This window comes from Apodemus sylvaticus, chromosome 5 (assembly GCF_947179515.1).
Source record: "Apodemus sylvaticus chromosome 5, mApoSyl1.1, whole genome shotgun sequence".
Lineage (NCBI taxonomy): Eukaryota > Metazoa > Chordata > Mammalia > Rodentia > Muridae > Apodemus > Apodemus sylvaticus.
This window is the reverse complement of record NC_067476.1, coordinates 3,748,535-3,768,333: the sequence shown is the minus strand read 5'-3', so window position 1 is coordinate 3,768,333 and position 19,799 is coordinate 3,748,535. Positions and strand designations below refer to the sequence as shown.

The window sequence follows — 19,799 nt, the reverse complement described above, 5'->3', positions numbered from 1 at the left end:
TCTTCATAGAGTGAGAATCTCTATGTTTAAGTAAAAAGCAGTTGTGGAGGACCTGTGGAAGGATGACACTATTATAAATTATCTCCACTATTGTATTATAGAAGTATTGAGATACATCAAAAAACTAGATAGTCAGAGACATTGTCCTTGGGGATGGGATAGGTGAGAGGGTAAGGAAGCTGTGCAGATGTCTCTGTGGTGGATGTAATAAGAACTTGGAGACATACTACTGATGACTGAACAGTGTACCACAGCCTCTCCCTGCCAGAAGCCCTGCTATTTGCTGATTTCATAGACTCACAGACTCAGTCCTGTGAGTCTCCTTTGGCTAAAATACTATCCAGTTTATCTTTTAAGAACCACCCCTCACACTCTGGAGCATGAGCATGTGCACACACACCCAGGCCTGCCTGCCTGCTGTGTAGTGGTTCACCTGGGTAGGAATCCTTCCCTAGCCAGCGCTTCATCCTGGCTGGGATGGCCGTGTGTGCCATCATTATTCTTAGAGATTTCCAGTGTGGGGCTGGAGAGATGGCTCAGTGGTTAAGAGCACTGACTGCTCTTATGAAGGTTCTGGGTTCAAATCCCAGCAACCACCTGGTGGCTCACAACCATCTGTAATGAGATCAGATGCCCTCTTCTGCTGTGTCTGAAGATAGGTACGGTATACTCACATATAATAAATAAATAAACCTTTGAAAAAATAGTTTAAAAAAATTTCCAGTGTTGATTCTCAGTATCAGTGATGTGGAATTGGTTATCCCAACAACTCTTCAGAAAGATGGGCACCCTAATTCATATCAGATATATTGATATGTGTCCACAAGTGTCTAGACCTCAAGTGTTCAGACTCTGAGAGAGAAAGGTAATAAAGGTAAGGTCAGCACAGAAATGGGGGTGGGGAGAATTGTCACTCAGAGCAGCGGCCAGGATGTCCACATGGCCCTGTGAGCAGCGGGCAGGCGGAGGGCCGGCCTGGCCCAGCGGCTCCATCACTTCTTGTTGTGTGGGTTGTTTGCCTGTTTTGGAGCGTCTGGTCAGTGTCTTATTGTATTACTATTTATTGTGAGGTAGTATGATGGGTGTAGAATCTAGGAGGAAGCAGAATCAAAAACTAATGAAATATTCCCAGCACCAAAGGATAGAGACCGAATTGCATCTGCACAGCAGGTTTGCCTGTTCTTTGTATCTCGTTTTAAATTCTCTGCGTATGAATGGCTCCTACTGATCAATCCAGTCTATTTTCCATGTGCTCTGTGGCCGTGGTTAGCTCTCCAAAGACTTTAAGGAGCAGCTGTAGCCTGGCTAGGGCATGTGTTCACGTTGGAAGTGTTCCTGGAAGGAGCTGGTAAAGATACCCATGTTGTCAAGAAGCCTGGGCTGTCTAGTGCAGGGTGGTAGGAATCGGCAAGTTCCTTCTTCATCAGGATATGCAAGGTGTGTAGGTGTAGGTGATTGGAACAGGGGTTTGTCCAACCCAAGTGCTTCCCTAATACATGGACAAAGGACTTGAGTCTTGGCTATAGGCTTTTGAGAAAGCACCCTGGTCCTCTTAGCCTGGGTTCAGTTGAGTGATTCATTGACAAGACCTCCTTTAGGCTGAGAGCTTAGCTTCTCTGTTTTGCACCAAGAACTACATCACACGTGGTTTCTCTGGATTGAATGGCATTTTTATTGCAGGACGCAGAGGGCTCCACATGTTTGCACTTGGCTGCCAAGAAAGGCCACTATGATGTGGTTCAGTATCTGCTTTCCAATGGACAAATGGATGTCAACTGCCAGGTAAAGCCATTTCTGTACAGTGGCATAGCTGTCCCCCTCCTTCTTCATGCTTCTCCTATGCTTAGCTTCAGATGCTTAAAGGCCCACAACCCTCTAAATGCCTTGTCTTAGTTTCTGTTGCTGTGATAAGCACCATAGCCAAAGTAATTTGGGGAGGAAGGGGGGGGTGGTTATCTGATGTTACAGGTTATAGTCTTTAGTTGATGGAAGTCAGGGTAGGGACCCAGAGGCAGAAACTGCAGCAGAATCCATGGTAGAATACCACTTACTGACTTGTTTGTTTAGTTTGCTTTCTTTTTTTTTTTTTTTTTTTTTTTGTTTTGTTTTGTTTTGTTTTTTCGAGACAGGGTTTCTCTGTGTAGTTCTGGCTGTCCTGGAACTCATTCTGTAGACCAGGCTGGCCTCGAACTCAGAAATCCGCCTGCCTCTGCCTCTCAGAGTGCTGGGATTACAGACGTGCGCCACCACCGCCCGGCCCTAGTTTGCTTTCTAATACAGTCCAAGACAATCTGCCCAGGATAGACCCTTTCACATCAACTGTGAAGCAAGAAAATGCCCCACAGACTTGTTTACACAACCTCTGATGGAGGCATTTTCTCGGTTGAGGTTCAATCTTCCCAGATGACCCTCACTTTTATTAAGTTGACTAAAAATGGCCAGCACAGGCCTCATCCCTATATTCTCCTCTTGCTCATTGGGCCTCTCTGCAATACTTGGCTAATAGTTTCATCCTTGGTATTCTGTCAGGCCTCCTCCTGTCTGTTCAGAGTCTCCCAGACTTCCATTCCCAGGATGGCTTCTGCCTTTCCTGAGGCACCTAGGCCTCCTTCCTAGACTTGGCTGTGCTTTGGCACTGCCCACTGTCTCACTGTATGTGCTCTTTGCTGATCTGCCCCACTCCCATCAGTCATAAGGTGATGTTTCACCAGTTCTGTGACCTATGCTGCATTGGTGGTGCTAGGCACACAATAGGTGTCTGCAAATACTTGTCAGTCCAGCAGATGATCTAAAAGAGCTGGCTCCGAGACTGTCCCACACACCATGGTAGGGCCCTTTGATCCTTGGTTTAAGGCTGCATTTCCATCTCCCTCATATCCCTGTGTCTTTAGCTCAGATCCTTCCTGCCATTTTGCTTTAGTCCTGGCTGCTTGTACTGTCTTTCCTCATGGTCTGAAAGTAGCATGGTCTGATTTATTTTAACTGCCCTTAGCATTATGTATTTATTAGTCCTGTTGGGTTACCATGAGACTTTCTATTCCTTGTCACTCTGGACTGGGCGTTTATGCAGCATATGTGCCCTTAAGTCACCACTGTCTCTGACAATGCCAATAGTTGACTATAGAGAGATCATCTTCATTTGTGAGGGCTATGTGTGTCTATAAGGACATGCATGTGTGGGTGGACAGGGAGCCCTTTGGAAGTTGTAGGAGGAGGCTGTCTCCCACCTCCAGACTCATGGATGCTAACAGGACACTCAGTTCCTGCAGAATACCTTTTCTGGTCTAAATGAAATACTTAACACACATTGATTTCACCATAGTGGTAGGAAGGTGACTCATGAGATTCTTAATGGATCTTACAGAGTTAGCAGACAGGATTGCTCTTTCTGCCCCTGCTGCTCTTCTAAAAGGCAGTGACAGTTTCTTCTGTGCCTGATATTCATCAGTCTCTCTGCTGGTTGGTCTTGTGCTTTGTCATCAACAGGGCTAAGAGCCAGAATGAAACATTGATTCATGCTTCCCACAAACCTTGCTGTGGTCCTCCCTGAGGTGTTTCAGGCTGACCGAATGTTCAATCCTGACAACAGTGTCTGCTGAAGCAGAGAGCTCAGCCAGCAGCTCCTCTCCCTACCTCAGAGGGGCTGTGCTTTGGTGGGAACCAGCGCCTGCATTGACTTCCAGAAAACAGTCCTCTGAGGACCCCATGTCCCTGAGCAGGCTGCATGAAGTCAGTCATTTTCTCCTTTGCTGTCTGTGGTAGTGATTTCTTTTGTCTCTTACACTCAGGATGATGGTGGTTGGACACCTATGATCTGGGCCACTGAGTACAAGCACGTGGACCTGGTGAAGCTGCTGCTGTCTAAAGGTTCTGACATCAATATCCGGGACAATGTGAGTTTCTCATGGTGCTTTAGGAACCATAAGGACAAAGCCTATTAGGCTAGAAGAGCCAGGCCACTGAGCAGTAACATCCTTCTGGAGGGCCTAAGTCTCTGAAGTGGAGTTCTAGCACATGGTGGTTTTTTTGGCTCTGTGTAGTCAACATTTTACTGACCCAACATGGATCTTGTACTGGATCCCTGCAAATTTGGCCTCTGTGTAAGAGTGTGAATCACTGCCCGATTCTTTTCTCCAGGTCTCATGTAGGAATTGTGATCTGAAAGAGAAAGAAATGTGAATGAACTGGCCTAATACACTCTGTGGTGCGTAGTTCTATAGAGTCAGAGAAGTGGTCTTATTTTATCCCTCTAGACAGTATGTGGCTGTGTCTGGGAGAGCTGAACAACTGTCCATTCATCCCAGACAGGGCATTGATCACAGGCCACAGAGACAGTCGTACCTGTCTGCTGTTAAAACTCCTTTTCACAGAGATAGAAGCAGTGTCTACCCCTCTCTAAGCTGAGCCATGACTCCACCATTGTTGCTTACTTTGGGAAACCAGTGAGTTTACTGGGATGGGTTCTTAGACATCAGTATCATCAAGACAGTTGGTCAAAGGCTAATTTGATTGGAGTGATTCCTTAATTGAAAGTCCCTCTTCTAGGTGATTCTAACTTGTATTATGTTGATGATAAAAAATAAACAGCACAAATGTATCACCAACTGGTTCTGGTGTACAACCAACAGCAATAGAAATAGCCTTGATGTCTGTGGACCAGGGCCTAGAGATCCACATGTAGGGACCTCCTGGCTTCCAAGAACGCCTTTTCCCATCCGTGCACTGAACTCTCATCCGGACTCTTGTAACTGCTATTTCTATTGTTCTTCCAGACGATTTTCCAAATCTGCAACTTACTCAAGAATTACATAATGAAGCCTTATTAAAGAGAGGGGACAGAATCTCTTAAGGGCTATCCTAGTCCATTCCAGACAAATTAAAATTGGGTAAAAACTAAAGAAGCAATGTTAGCAAGGTCCAGTACAGCATGAAAGTGTCCTGTCACTCACATGAGTTGTGTTTAAGAGCAGTGTTTGGTGCAGGCACATAAGTGGGGTATGTTAGCTCTTCTAGCCTTCATAATCTAGGATCTGGCTTTATTTTAGGGTACTGCTGAGGTTTTGGTGTTTTCTTTTGTTTTTTGTTTTTTGTTTGTTTGTTTTTTGGTTTGTTGAGACAGGGTTTCTCTGTATAGCCTTGGCTGTTCTAGAACTAGCTTTGTAGTCCAGGCTGGCCTCAAACTCACAGAGAATCCGCCTGCCTCTGCCTCCCAAGTGCTGGGATTAAAGGTGTATGCTACCACTGCCCGACTGATGCTAAGGTTTTTAAGTTTTATCGCTTTCTTTTTCTTTAAGTTTATGTATTTAGGGGTTGGGCTTTCACATGTAGCAGGGCTATATAGAGGCCAGAGGACAATTTTCAGAAGTCAGTACCTTTTCTCTACCTTTACATGAGCTTTGGGGATCAAACTTAGGCTCTCAGTCTTCTTTAGCAAACACTTTGACTTGCTCAACTGTCTTGTATTTCACAGTTTTATGTAAGTTACGTCCAGTCCTTTGACTGTCATAGCTTTGTTGAGAAATGAATACCACAGATCTTTGAAGTATTGCTTAGTATTCCTATAACATGGAAGGATTAGTTAGCTGTCAAGTTTGGCTTTTGTGTTGATTTTGTTAGTATGTTTATTGGTTTCAGGGTCTTATTATGTAGCTCTGGCTGGCCTGGAACTCACTATATAGAAAAGCTGGCCTCAATTTTATAGCGATCTGTCTGCCTCTGCCTCCTGAGTGTTCGGATCAAATGCATCTGCCACCATTCTCAGTCCTTGTTACTTATCCAGTATGATACTGTATTTTGCTGCTTTTGTTGACATGTAGTTGTGGACTAAATGAATTTAAAGTGATAGTAAGCTCTTCTCATTTGGCCTTCTTCTGGATCTTACCATTCGTCATGCTTTTATCAAAATGGAGGCTAATTCTCAGTAGGAGTGACTGTCTTGGATTCATTGTACATTCCGTTGGCAGTTTTTTCTTATTGCCTGAAAATGTCTGTTTATTGGCCATTTATTGACAGAGTTGCAAATATTTGTGCCCCAACTTTCCCCAAATGAATCCTGGAAATGGAGGAGCTGCTACTTTGTCTCTAGAGTGCTTACTGTTTCTGGCTTCTGGTTGTTGTAATCTTCATTTATTTTTTATTCATTTAATGGCTGTTTGCTGTTAATATCTTCTTGTGGGCTTCTTTTGCTGTTTTATAACAAAAATGTGTCAAAGATGTGTTCAGATCTTTAGCTCATGCTTCATTGGGTAGCAGTTGTTTGTTGCTGCTGTTGTTGCTGCTGAGGTTGTTGCTGAGGTTGTTGCTGTTGCTGCTGTTGTTGCTGCTGTTGTTGTTGCTGTTGCTGCTGCTGTTGTTACTGCTGTTCCTGTTACTGTTGCTGCTGCTGCAGTTGTTTTCCCTTCTCCTTACCTCAGGAGCTCACTGAGTAGCTTTGACTGGCCTGAAACTTGCTATGTAGACCAACCACACTGGCCTGGAAAAGTGCAAACATTAGAATATTCTTTGTTTTCATGTATATGTGTGGGACTTGCTTCCTGTATTCTATTTAAGAGCATTGCTTAGCTGGACATAATGGCTCATGCTTCTTAATCCCAGCACTTGAGAGGTTGAAGCAGGTGAATTGTTATGAGTTTAGCCAGGCCACTCTGGGGTAGAGTGAAACCTTTCTCAAAACAAAAAACAGCAGCAACAACAACAATCACTGCTTAAACTGAAACCAAAGGCGATGTTCTTCTGTGTTTTTACGGCAGCATATAAATTTTAGCCTTGCATTTTGGTCTATGGTCTATTTTGAATCTATTTTGTTATGATGTGAGATGTGGATGAAGGTTTTTTGAGACAGGCAGGGTTCTTCTGTATAACAGACCTGGCTGTCCTGGAACTCGCTTTATAGACTAGGCTGGTCTCAAACTTACAGATGCCTTCTGAGGACTGGGATTAAAGGCCACCCCTTGGCTGCTTCTGCTGCTGCTGCTGCTGCTACTGCTGGTAGTGGTGGTGATGGTGGTGGTGGTGCTGCTGCTGCTGCTCCTCCCCCTCATCTTCTTTCTCCTCTTCCTCTTTATTTGTCTTCTGTTTCCTGTGAACATTTGCCAGTGTTGAAGTGGAGAAAGCCATTTTTTTTTTCATAGAGCTCAAGATCTCCTGGTAGACAGGACACCCCTAGTACACCCTCGGGGAGGCCTCAATAACTCATGTGGCAGAAGAGTCTTGTTTCTTTCCGTCTTCCACCTCCTTTTATTTGTACATTACCTGTGAGTACGCCTGAGCCTCACATGCTACTTGCGTGTGGGCAGCCTGTCAGCCATGCCTTGGGTAGCTGCTCCTCTCCAGCTGCTGCTCATGCTGTTTCCATGACGGCATGGCCTCTGTCTTCCTCATGCATGGAAATGCTTGTGCTTGGTGTACAGCTCTTTCTGGTCAGTGGATTTATGTTGTGCATGTTGTGTAATATATGCTTTTTCTTCAATTTATTATGAAGATTTTGTGATGTACATCCGTGTTATTTATCTCTGTGTATGTGCAGGATGTCTTGAATCTGTGATTTAAGGTTTGTCAAATTTTGGATTTTAGTTGTAATTTTTAGAGATAATGTGTATTAGACTATAAGAACTTGTCCTGATGGTTTTGTATAGTCTTGTCAGCTTGTACAGACTGGCTTTCCACCGTAATTTTCAGTTCAGCTGGTTTTATTGTGTCCTCTAATATACTGTCATTTTTTTTTTTACCTTAGACATGATTTTCAGCTCTCTGTAATTTTTTTCTTTCCTGTGTGTCGGTGGGAATAGAATGGAAAGGCTTTTGTTTGTAATTTCTACCATGTCTAATTACCTTCTGAGTGTGGGGTGCCTAATGGTCAGATTTTCCCGTTCAGTATCCATACCAGTTCTGGTTTGTCAGTGGTCAGGTTTACCTCCTATATGTGTATCAGGACTTAAAGCCAGATGCTAGTTTGCTATTAATTTACACCTTACTGTCCATATTCTTGAGGTTTTTTTTTTTTTTTGGTGACAGCTATCAATGTGGGGTCTGTCTAATTCTGCTGTGGTTTGTTCTCTGGTCTGATCTAGTGAGTCTATAGCAGTTCTCAGTGCAGGATGATAATGGTCCGTACGCTGGTGGTACATTCCACCTGGCTGAAGGTATGGCTGAAAGATTGGAGCCCTTTGGGTGTTTTCTCTCAGCTCTGCTCATGTTGCTTTGTGGGGAGCTCAGTCCCGACAGACTCTCACAGCTCCATCTTCTGTTACGGTTTCTGTGGTATTTGACTGAGTAGGCAGCTCCAGCACCCTGGTCTGTCTCCTGTTGCCTATGTAGAGTTGTTAAATCATGATTGTACACTGTTCCGTTTCACATTTCTGTGGGGGCTGGGGGGGTATGTTTAGTCGGGCCCACGGAAACAGAAAGCACCCCCCCCCCCCCCCTGTAGAGGTGAAACTGCTCTGAAGCACAGGCCGGTGTGGTGCACTGCAGTAAACAGTCTCCTAAGAGTAGGGCCTTAGAATTTAAGAACAATGTAATTCTGGCTAAAAGGGACAGATCGTTCTGATAAGAAAAAATGACCCTGAGAAGTCATGACTTTGCTTGAGCTCTGAGATGTGTGGGGATGTAACCATGTAAAATCAGAGGGCTAAAATCACTAAGGATGCCAACCAGAAAAGAACTCAGGGTACTAATGTTGACTAAAAGCAGTTTGCTTTTAGTATTTGCTTTAGAAATAAATGAAATAATAAAGCCTATGCTTGGGGCAGCTTGTGAATGAGGCTGATAGACAATATACTCTGTCTCTGTTCTGTTTCTATGTTTTCAAGTGTTCAGTGAATTGAAAAGCCCTGACTCCACGGTACCATGTGGACACCGGAAGGGAGACTGTCTAATTGTCGGAGAGCATCAGAGTATTACAGATGAATGTGACCCCTGCAGGCCTGCAGAATGGGTCCCTGGGATGTGGCTTGGCATTGCCCACTTACCACAGAAGGCAGATCTGATACTGTGGAGCCTGGGGTGGCTTTCACTGCTAGGGAGTGTCGGGAAACTAAGGCGTGGTCAGGCTAGACTTTTGCCTATGGCTGTGTTCCTGAGGGCAAGGAACCAACAATGACTGCTCATAGAGGGGAAGCCACTTCAGGCCCATCTTTTATATCTATAGCCAGAAATTCTATCTCTGAATATTTAGACCTGAGAAAGAATCCACTAGGGACAGAGGGCAGGAGGAGGGAGTGGATAAGAATAATCGTTAGTATTACATTGCAGAGGAGAACTGCACTCAGTAAACTGAGAAGTTACTAAATGATGGAGTGGGCTGACCATTCAGTGGAAGGAAAACCTCTAAGCTTTAGAGTGTGTAGACTGTAGCTGCAGGCTCGGTTGAGGTGAGCCCTGGGGGTGGTGAGCATGGACGGGCAGAGGCCGGCAGGGCCGTGTTGCCATTGGGTCCTGACGTGAGGCTTAGTAAGTATTACTACTCCATGAGATGTAAGTGTGTCTGTGCATATGTGTGTGCACACTCAGAGTCCAGAAAATGTTGCACCCTGCAGAGTTAGATGCTTTGCTTGTTGGGGGCTCGGAGCCAAACTCCAGTGCTCATGACAGAGCAACATGCAGGCTTAGCCTGAGTCAGTTCTTCAGCTCCTGCCTGTAAAATACTTAATATTTTATTGAGAATTTCATAAACTGTATTTGATTATATTGACCACCTAACTTCCTCAGATCCACTTCCTACTTCTTCAGCCCCGCCCAACTTAATGTCCTCCATTATTTTGTCTTAAATAACTACCAAATCCAGTTGTGAACCATCACTGGACATATCCTTAAGGAAAGTGATTCTTCCCCAGATGTCATCAACTGTCAATATTTTCTCAGATTTCTTCTTCACTTTCACGTGAGTTCTGGGGGTCAAACTTAGGACATTAAGTGCTTTTACTTTTAAAATGAATAAGAAGAAAAGTCTACTACTTGTTATTTTAATAATTATCCTATTCAAGGTGGCATAATTCTTTAATTCTATAATTCAAATATAATTTGTAATTCTATAATTCAAAATAGTCTATATGTGATTTTATTACCTTTTCCCCTAAATTTTTTAAGATGTGTGTGTTGAATCCTCTGGAACTGGAGTTATAGGTGGTCGTAAGCTACCTGTTGTGGGTGCTGGGAACCAAACTCAGGTCTCCTTACCCTCTGCAAGAGAAACATGTCGTTTTTACCATTGAGCCATCTCTCCAACCCCATATTATATTACTTTTAAAGTGAAAAAAAATAGATAAATGCTGCAGGTTAGATAGGATTTTTGTTCTCTGTTTGGTGAAACTACAATCCCTTCTCCAGTGCAGCCTGTGCTAGGAATAACCAGCTGTGCGCGAGTACCAAAGATGTCCTTGTCTGCTCCCAGCAGTGTGCTCTGAGCCAGGAGCTGTCTTCACTGGGCTCTCGTTTTATCTCCGTGCAGGAGGAGAACATTTGTCTGCACTGGGCAGCATTTTCAGGCTGTGTGGACATAGCTGAAATACTTCTGGCTGCCAAGTGTGACCTGCATGCTGTGAATATCCATGGAGACTCACCCCTACACATCGCAGCCAGGGAGAATCGCTACGACTGTGTTGTGTGAGTGCAGCTCTATGCCAATATAGCTCTTGCTGCCATGCCACCTGTGCCCACACTCTGCCTATAGCTGATGCAATATAGGTAGAGAAGTAGTAACCAATTGATATGTCAGGCCAGCTGTGGTACCCTTGGGGCTCATAGCTGACCTAGACAACAGAAACAAACAAACCCACCCACATTCTTAGTTGAATTTTAACAGTCTCAGACCCAACAATGTGGGGACAGTTCCGGGAGGAACTGGGTACTATTGGTTCTCCCTCTCGGGTGGAAATGGTGGTTGTTTAGGGTACTTTTAAGCAGGATCTACATGCCAGCAATGGCATACATGGTTGTAGCGTGTCTGCCATGCTCCTTTGGAAGGAGGAGGAGGGCAGTGACTGCTCGGATGAGCAGGTAGCGTCTCTCCGTCAGCTGGAAGGGGACTGGAGTGGCTTAGCAGTACTGCAGCTCTAACACCGGTGTGGCAACCTTTCTTCCTTCATCAGGCAGACATGCTGGGTACATCTGTATACCCCAAACGCCTCTTCTCCATATCATTTCCTTTATCCTTAAGGGCAAATTAGAAAACAAAGTCTAAGAAAATTAACTCAACATTCTTTGCGCCTACACACATGTTGAGGTGAGGAGACTGATGCCTCATTATAAGTGTTTGGTGGGAGCAGATGTGCTCTGGGCAAGACATGCCTGTTCCAGAGTCACTGAGCTAGTAAGTCGGGTGCTGCATGACAGATAGCTAGTCATTTTATGTGCTTTAACTGTGTCTCTTCTAAATTCAGACCTGGATGTTTGTTGGCTTACATTTTCCCTTTTAGCCTCTTTCTTTCTCGGGATTCAGATGTTACTCTGAAAAACAAGGAAGGAGAGACCCCCTTGCAGTGTGCAAGCCTCAATTCCCAGGTGTGGAACGCACTGCAGATGAGCAAAGCCCTCCGGGACTCAGCCCCTGACAAGCCCGCTGCTGTTGAGAAGACGGTGAGCAGGTGAGCAGGTTCTAAATCGGAGACGATTCTAGCAGACCATTGACGGCTGGGCTACGAGAGACTGGAGCAAGCACGTGTGAAGTCCAGCCCCCATGAGCCAAGTCTGGTGTGGGTACTGGTTGGCAGCTGTGTGTCTCCCAGGGGACAGAATCTGAAACAGCACAAATAACATCTCCCTTTTTCTGTGCAGAGACATTGCTCGAGGATATGAGCGTATTCCCATTCCCTGTGTCAATGCTGTGGATAGTGAGTTATGTCCTACCAACTATAAGTACGTCTCCCAGAACTGCGTGACGTCCCCCATGAACATCGACAGGAACATCACTCATTTGCAGGTTGGTGGGAAGAATGGGTGGCAGGTCCCTAGACCTGGGTCCCAGGGCTTAACACCATTCTGGAAGAAGGCCCGTGGAAGTTTCCCTGTTCTCTCTATACTTGTCTTGAAGGAAAGAGGTGGAAGAAAGATAAAAATTTCAAGTTCTCTGTTAGGCAGGACTCCAGCTTTCCTAGCATACTTTGAAAGCCTACACCTGTCTAAACTCCTACCTCCTCCCTGCCAACATGGTGCATTTTCCTCAGGGTGTCCCAGCCATCCCACCGTCCTCCTGAGAGAGACTGTGGCAAATTAAAGGCAATTGAGATTTTTCCAAGCATTTGGTGGGGATTGCAAGGGCAGGCTTGGGCAGCAGGAATGTGATGCCTGTCTGACATGCAGTGCACTCTGTTTTCAGTACTGCGTGTGTGTAGATGACTGCTCCTCTAGCACCTGCATGTGTGGCCAGCTGAGCATGCGCTGCTGGTATGATAAGGTGAGGAAGCACATGTGCTTATGTGGTAAGTTCCATGAAAGTGAGTCTGTGAACATGTTTTCTGATTCTCAGATGTCCTAGTGACACTGGGACAATTAGAGGTGAGCTGGTTGTGGAAAACAAGTAGAAGGAGGTGACAAGCTGAAATGAAGGGGTGATTCCAAGCAGATTATGGGCTACGACGTAGTGGGTTCCCAGAGTCCTACAGTTAAAACCCATGTCTTTTGTCACTTCCTGGATAGTGGGACAGTGGCTGACCTGGCAGAGCTGTAGGAGGAAATGTCTTTGTTGTTTTTGTTTGGTGAGCCCTGCCATGTGTTTACCACATACATTTGTCCAAAGAGTTGATTAGTAGAAAGCCCAGGCCAGGGGCGAGGCTGGATGGCTAAGCTGGATGGCTGGTATCACTAGACACAGTGGCCTGAAGTTAGGGTCTCAGTTTTACAAATAACGACAGTGCTAGTGGGAGGAGGTGCTAAGACAGTTGAGCCTTAGGGCCCAGGAAGCAGCTCAGGGATAAAGTATGCAGAGAAGAGAAGAGGTGCATGAGGTGCATAGTTGTGAGACAGGGCAGGGCGGGGCAGGGCAGGAGGATTAGAACAGCATTAACCAGGCAGGAACCAGGGGAGATTTCTCCAAGAGGCCCTCAAACCTGTATTATACCCTGTGAAATTTCCATTCAGACCCCCCCAGATGTGGAGCCTAACCCTACTATTCCCCTAGCTGTTAAAGTCTATCCATAAACCATTGTTTGTATATATGTGAAGGCAGACTGGGCATTTTGTAAAAATCTGTCACTAAAGTTCATTTAAAGGGAATGCTGGTTGATGTCTGCTGGCCCTTGTGGCCATCTGTCTGTTATTAGGATGGCCGACTTCTGCCTGAGTTTAACATGGCGGAACCACCCTTGATCTTCGAGTGCAATCATGCCTGCTCATGCTGGAGGAACTGCCGCAATCGGGTGGTGCAAAATGGGCTCAGGTGAGGGAAGCGGACTTACTAGGTCACACCGGCCTATGGGTGGAGCCAATGTCTGGGAGTAGGAATGTGTTTGTGTGTAACCAACCCGCCAGGCTAGACTGTTGTAGATGAGTGGGCTTGCTTTGTTGGGTTTCAGTGTTAGAGAAAAGCAACCAACATTATGAGTGGTGATGTTGGTTGGTTTTCTCAGCTGCTGTGTCCGTCCTGGCTCTTAAGCCCCTCTCTTTGTCCTGTGCCTTTTCCTATGCCTCCTGTTTCATAGCCAGAATCAGGTTTTAAACATGAGTAGTTATGGTCTGTTCATAGTGCACCAAGGGCAGAGAATACACACATCTGTAACTGTGTCCCCATATTTACAAATGGGCGAATAGGATGGGCATTATCTGAGAATGCCTTGAAGAGAGGGTGAATTCCTTAAACATGGTCTTCACTGCTACCTTGTGGGTTAAGCCCCAAGTCGAGGAAGCCGAGCCCTGCTGTACTTTATGCTTCGACAGTCTGAATCCTGGGTTCTCAGCTTCCTGAGAAGCCTGGGTGGAGCTGGGTCTGTAGGTGACTGGGACTGCTTTCAGTCACCTTGCTCCCTTCAGAATGGATACAGTTCGTTTGCAAACCATCAGGTCCCTGTCCACCTACCCTCTACTTGTTTTCCAGGGCAAGGCTGCAGCTTTATCGGACACAGGAAATGGGCTGGGGTGTGCGGTCCCTCCAGGATATCCCACTGGGCACCTTTGTTTGCGAGTAAGTGGATCCCAGAGTCCCACCGCTCTGTTGGTGGTGCTTTTGTTTGTTTATTTTGTTTTTCATTTCTGGGACTTGTCATGCATGGTCATGCTCTAAGTCCACCCTGGGAACATGTTTCACTGTCATGAAGAAGTGGGCACAGGTGTGGAGGTGCTGGTTACATGCTCAGATTTTCTACCTCAGTCATCACTAAAGGTGTTAGCTTTAGACTTCTGATACTGGTATCTTGGCAAGCTATTCTTGGTCCTCGCCTTGCACTGCAGACACACAGGGCCAGAACCAGATCCCAGCCCATAGAACTTTTCCAGAGTGTCCTGTGTCTGCACCCTTCCATGGCATAATTCCTTGTCTGAGGGCACAGAGGTGAGGTGGTCTTCCCTTGTCTCACTACAGATACGTAGGGGAGCTGATTTCGGACTCTGAAGCTGATGTTCGAGAAGAGGACTCTTACCTCTTTGATCTTGACAATAAGGTAATGTGCTGTGAAGGGCCAAAGCATACGAGCAAATAATTGCAAAATAAAAAACTTGGGCAGTTTGTTTGGTGTCTTCTGGAAAGTGGCTGGCGCAGGCTAGCTCCGGAGTCACTGAGGTGTGTGGGTGTAGGCTCCTTACACATCTGTTACGTTTTATCACACAATTCTGGTTCCCAGAGCTCGTCAGGACTAAGCTCAAACTTGCTGCATCCAGGGAGAGCAGAGTTCTCCAAGCATCGCAGCATCTGCAGCAGGCACCAGTCACTGCCCTGCAGAGGTCCTTCATCTGGACGTGTCTGTCCCCAGCAGTTACTGCATTTGCTTCCCGGGGCCCAGTAACACCCATGGTCGTGTGGCAGTATATTCTTCCTAATTGTCTTCTTGAAGGAACTCGGTGATACTTGTGAGCCTTGGCTGTTCCCTTTTACCTGACATTTCTGTACAACTAGGGACTTCTGTCATGCTATTCGCATTCATTTAAGGAACTTTTAATTTTGGGCTATAATGTGTGTGCGCACGCGCGGGTGTGTGTGTGTGTGTGTGTGTGTGCGCGCGCGCGCTCATGTGTGTCTCCCCGAATGTTGTCATCTGTGTCTTGTTGCTTCCCACCGTATTTCTTGATTTGGGCTTATAGATACGAGCTGGGCTTATAGACAGCACAGCTCCATGCCTTTACATGGGTGCTAGGGTTCTAGACTCAAATTCCTGGTGTTGCTGACTAGGTTGTCTGCACAGCCCAGAAGTTTGTGGTTGCTGTTTTGTTTTTGAAGGAAAATAGTTTCCTCAGCCATTCCCAGCCATCTGCTCTTTCTTGGGAGAAGGCAGATGCTCTTCTGTCCTCGTGTCTGCCCATTTCCAGAGGCGAAACATTGCCAGGTGTAAAGGAAATTTGTTGTTTTAATTTATCCCCCTCACCCCACCCCTTATGTGATTCAAGATAGGATTTTATAATCTAGATTAGATTGATCTTGAACTTGTGACCTCCTCCTGCCCCTGCCTCCCAAGTGCTGGGATTATAGATACATACCATGACCCTTTTGTTTTGAATGTTGGTATAGATCATGGTTTGTCTGTGTCTTTTTAAAAATATATGCAGTATATTTTGATCAGTTACAGCTCTTCAATGTGCACACAGCTCTTGTTTTGGGTCCCACAGACCTTGCTCCTTTCCTGTCCTGCTGTTTTCTGGCACCAGTAGTTTTTTGTGACCAGCCCAGCCTCACAGTCTCATCTTTTTAAGACCCTTGTGTCCTTTGTGTCCTTTGTGAGAATGGATTTCATAGGAAAAAAAACCTGCTAAGGCATTCATTCATTATTTTATGTGTATGGGTATTTTCCCTGCACATATTATATTTCTGTGCACCATGAGTATGCTTGGTGCCCTTGGAGGTCAAAAGAGCACTAGGTCTCTTGGAGCTGGAGTTGTCCGTCATGAACATGGGAGCTGGGTACCAACCCAGGTTCCTTGGAAGATCAGGCAGTGAGTAAGCACTCTTAATCACTGAATAAATCTGTCCAGCGACCTCTGTCTCTGTCTCTGCCTGCCTGCCTGCCTGCCTGTCTGTCTGTCTGCCTGTCTCTCAACTCTGTAGCCCCTTTCTGGCCTGGAACTCAGTATGTAGACTAGGCTGACTCAGAACTTAGAGAGATTAATCCTTCTCTGCCTTCTAAGGGCTAGGATTAACTGTGTGCCACTGTGCTTGACCAAGATGCTGAAACTTATATTTAATTATGGAGTCATAGTTGGAGTCACCAGTGTGTTGGAGTCACCAGTGTGACATATGGCCATAGTTTACTTCTCTGCTCAGGTTGCACTTTACATATAGATAGAATCTTGGTTCTGTGACAGAGTAGCTTTGTTGATAGCGCACAGCTGCAGTGGGTGTGTCCTGCTCTTCTGTAGCTGTTTGGTTCTTAGGATCTATTTTACTGAGTACTTGAAGTATTGTGATTTTATTTCTGTGCAGTCGTGTTACCAGTTTGTTACACAGTTATATTACTGTGGTAGTTAATTCAGATTTGGAAATTTAAGGATTTGTGGTCTTGTCAGGCACGGCAGTACATGTGCTTGTGCAGTTCCAACCCCTGCGCTGAGCAGTCTGGTGTCACATAGTAAAATCTCTCAAAACATATTTTTAAAAAGCGTGTGTGGCCGGGCAGTGGTGGCACACGCGTCTTTAATCCCAGCACTTGGGAGGCAGAGGCAGGTGGATTTCTGAGTTTGAGGCCAGCCTGGTCTACAGAGTGAGTTCCAGGACAGAGACAGAGAGAGAGAGAGAGACAGAGACAGAGACAGACAGACACAATGTGGAGGTCAGAGGGAATTGGTCCACCATGGTTGTTCAGATGAAACTCAAGTAAGGCTCGGTGACAGAAGCCTTTGGCTTAAGCATCATGATTCCCCAAGATAAACTGATTGAGTTGTTTGTTCGTCTGTCCTGGGGCTGGGAGACTGGACCAGGGTTTTATGACTGAGTTGTTTGTTCGTCTGTCCTGGGACTGGGAGACTGGACCAGGGTTTTATATATGCTGTCTAAGCGCTTTATCAGATTTTCGATTATGCAGAAGGCCAAACATGTTCTAAAGGTAGCAATTATATTAAAAGTCATGCTCAGAAGGAGTTGTGTTTCTTTGCATGTTCTGTGTTTTGTGTTGTGTTGCTGGATGTCGGGTCATCACGGACACTGACACGCAGTCACCCTGTTCCTCACAGATCTCATGCTGGTGGCCACCTCGGCTAGTGCCTTTGCTCTGTGTTCTGTGAGGCATGAACTCTCTAAGCCTTCTTGTGAGTACACTGAGTGCACGCAGGTTTTGCCTCTCAGCAGTAGTCCCTTCCCTGATAGGCCTTCTCAAGTCCTTATTGATTTTATCACTGTGAGGCTAGGATTTCAAGTAGGAGCTTTAAAGGGGAATGGCTACTTCACTCATGGTACTATTCCCCTGTTCCCAATCAGGGACTGTCTGTAGAAATAAAGGTACTTATTTTTTGAGCTTATACAGAAAGTGGTATAGTCTTGTTTCCTTTCTTACTTGCCAGCATAGTACAGAAGTCACCAGCACGTCGTCTCTCTTTGTCTTTTGGGGATGTGAAGGTTGCTTTCACCTTGGCTGTCTTGTAAATGGCCTCTCATGAGTTGTCCGGTGCAGTGATGTTTGCTGCCGTGGCTCTTGCTCCTTTACGCGGAGGATCTCAGTAGAATCCTACTTGATTCTCTTACTACGTCCTTCTCTGTGCCTGGGGTTTGCGCTTCTCTGTAGTGATTGCACTCTGGTGGTCTGCTGTTTTGTGTTACTAGAACAGGAGCAGCGCCTGTAATACTGTCCCAGTGTGACATTTGCTTGTCTTGGGCTTTTTAATATTATTTACTTATTTGTTTGCTTGCTTATTTATTTATCTTGAGGGAATTGTCTTACTATGTAGCTCTGTCTATCTTGAAACTTAGTATTTAGAGCAGGCCGGCTTCAAACTCAACAGAGATCCGCCTGCTTCTTGTGCTCACCCGGCTCATTTGTAGTTTTTTCTTTAGGACTGAGGGGGGGTTTGAGGCAGGATTACTCCGTGTAGTCCTGACTGTCCTGTAACTGTAGACCAGGGTGGCCTTGAACTCAGAGATCTGCCTGCTTCTGCCTTCTGAGCGATGGGAGTAAAGATGTGTAGGCACTGCTGTGCTCATTTGTATTCTTAAATTTTTGTTTTCTTTTTCCCTTAAAGTGGCCATGTTGTTTTCTGGGGTTTTCCCATTTTCTTTTTTTTTAGCCCAGCTTCAGGTTTGTTTCCTGTGGAATCCACAGTTCTCAGTACCTTTAGCATGTGTAGTGGCTCCTCTTACAGTTGTTTTCTTCAGAGGCTACGGTAAATCTGTAGCTTCCTAGACTTTAACCACACAAGTAGTCAAAACTTGGGTCAAAACCATAAGACCCAAATCTCTTAGATTACTGTCTTTATGGCAGATGCAAGATGTGGGTGTCTCTGTCTTTGATCTGAGTGCTTGTTGGTGAATTCTCTCATAGACTCTCTTGTTCAGGGATATTGCTGGAGTATATTCATCCACGTCCATATCCTGCAAGTCAGGAAGTTACAGAGTAAAGGGTATCAGATACCTGTCTCAGACCCAGGCTTTCCCCTTCTTGGTTTGCATTTGACTTTTGACTGAATCCTGAGCGTGTTCACGTGGGTGTGCGCAGGTGTGTAGAGCAGGCTCTTGTTTGGGCTTTGTCCTTGACAGAGGTTGGTCCTGCAGCGCCTTCATCACACACTTCGTTCCAGCAGGATTTCTTCTCTAACTCCTGCCTTCTATACTGTGTGTGTCATGCCCAAGCCCCACAGCTGGGACGGCCCATAGCAGCGAGCTCTGGATGGCTGTGCGATGCAGCCGGCTCCTACCTGCGGGCAGACTGTGTTGCCACCTAGGGCAGTTTCCTGATCTCTCCTGCATGTCAGGCCTGCCCTTTGCAGCAAAGGTCTCCTTTGCTGTGCAGTACTCACACTGAGGAGCTTCTCACACACAGGATCTCCGTGAGTTAGCTGTTTAAATGGCTCAAGAGTTACTACAGCCTACTAAGCAAATCTTGATCCTGCTGTCCCTCTGTGTGCAGAAACAACCACAGAATCTGGCAGAGGTGGGACAGACACTTAGAACCCTGTCCTCCTCTGTGTCCCAGGTTAGGTTTGTGCTCCTGCCATTGGCACTGCAGGCCAACAAGGCTTGTGCTGCCCTCAGGCTGTATGTAACAAGTCTGCTTTGCTGAATCCCGAGTTGTCACTGTAGGCCACAGAAGAAAGTTCTTTAATCCTGGCAGAGCCACTGTCCAGTTCCTGATTTTCAAGACTGCAATGCTGGTGTCTGGGGTAAGGACATGTCTTGGAGTGTTCACTGACTGCAGCCTGTCATCGACCCTTTCGCTTTTTTTACCCCAAAGGATGGAGAGGTATACTGCATTGACGCTCGGTTCTATGGGAATGTCAGCCGGTTCATAAACCACCACTGCGAGCCCAACCTTGTGCCTGTGCGAGTATTCATGTCACACCAGGACCTACGGTTTCCCAGGATTGCCTTCTTCAGTACCCGCCTGATTCAGGCTGGGGAACAGCTGGGGTATGTACAGCTACAGGCAGTGTGTCCCTGCCTGGGTGGGTGTGTTTCTGCCTTCCTAGCTATCGGTGTGCCTCCAGCATGCAGGGTTCTGGACTGGATGGGACAGCTC

At 46.0% G+C, this 19,799-nt stretch overlaps 1 protein-coding gene across 9 annotated transcripts in view; it reads left to right on the top strand.

The window, feature by feature from the left end:
* Positions 1-19,799, top strand: part of Ehmt1 (euchromatic histone lysine methyltransferase 1) — a 123,973-nt gene that overhangs the window by 102,842 nt on the left and 1,332 nt on the right. For 8 of the 9 annotated variants that reach the window (XM_052181775.1, XM_052181779.1, XM_052181774.1 and 5 more), the window contains 10 exons: positions 1,681-1,782; positions 3,789-3,893; positions 10,448-10,602; positions 11,415-11,582; positions 11,773-11,917; positions 12,314-12,391; positions 13,257-13,372; positions 14,027-14,113; positions 14,510-14,588; positions 19,515-19,690. In XM_052181775.1, coding sequence (XP_052037735.1) covers positions 1,681-1,782; positions 3,789-3,893; positions 10,448-10,602; positions 11,415-11,582; positions 11,773-11,917; positions 12,314-12,391; positions 13,257-13,372; positions 14,027-14,113; positions 14,510-14,588; positions 19,515-19,690 — 1,211 coding nt within the window. Of the gene's footprint in view, positions 1-1,680; positions 1,783-3,788; positions 3,894-10,447; positions 10,603-11,414; positions 11,583-11,772; positions 11,918-12,313; positions 12,392-13,256; positions 13,373-14,026; positions 14,114-14,509; positions 14,589-19,514; positions 19,691-19,799 lie in introns of those variants that run through there. The other variant, XM_052181780.1, reaches the window with a different exon arrangement.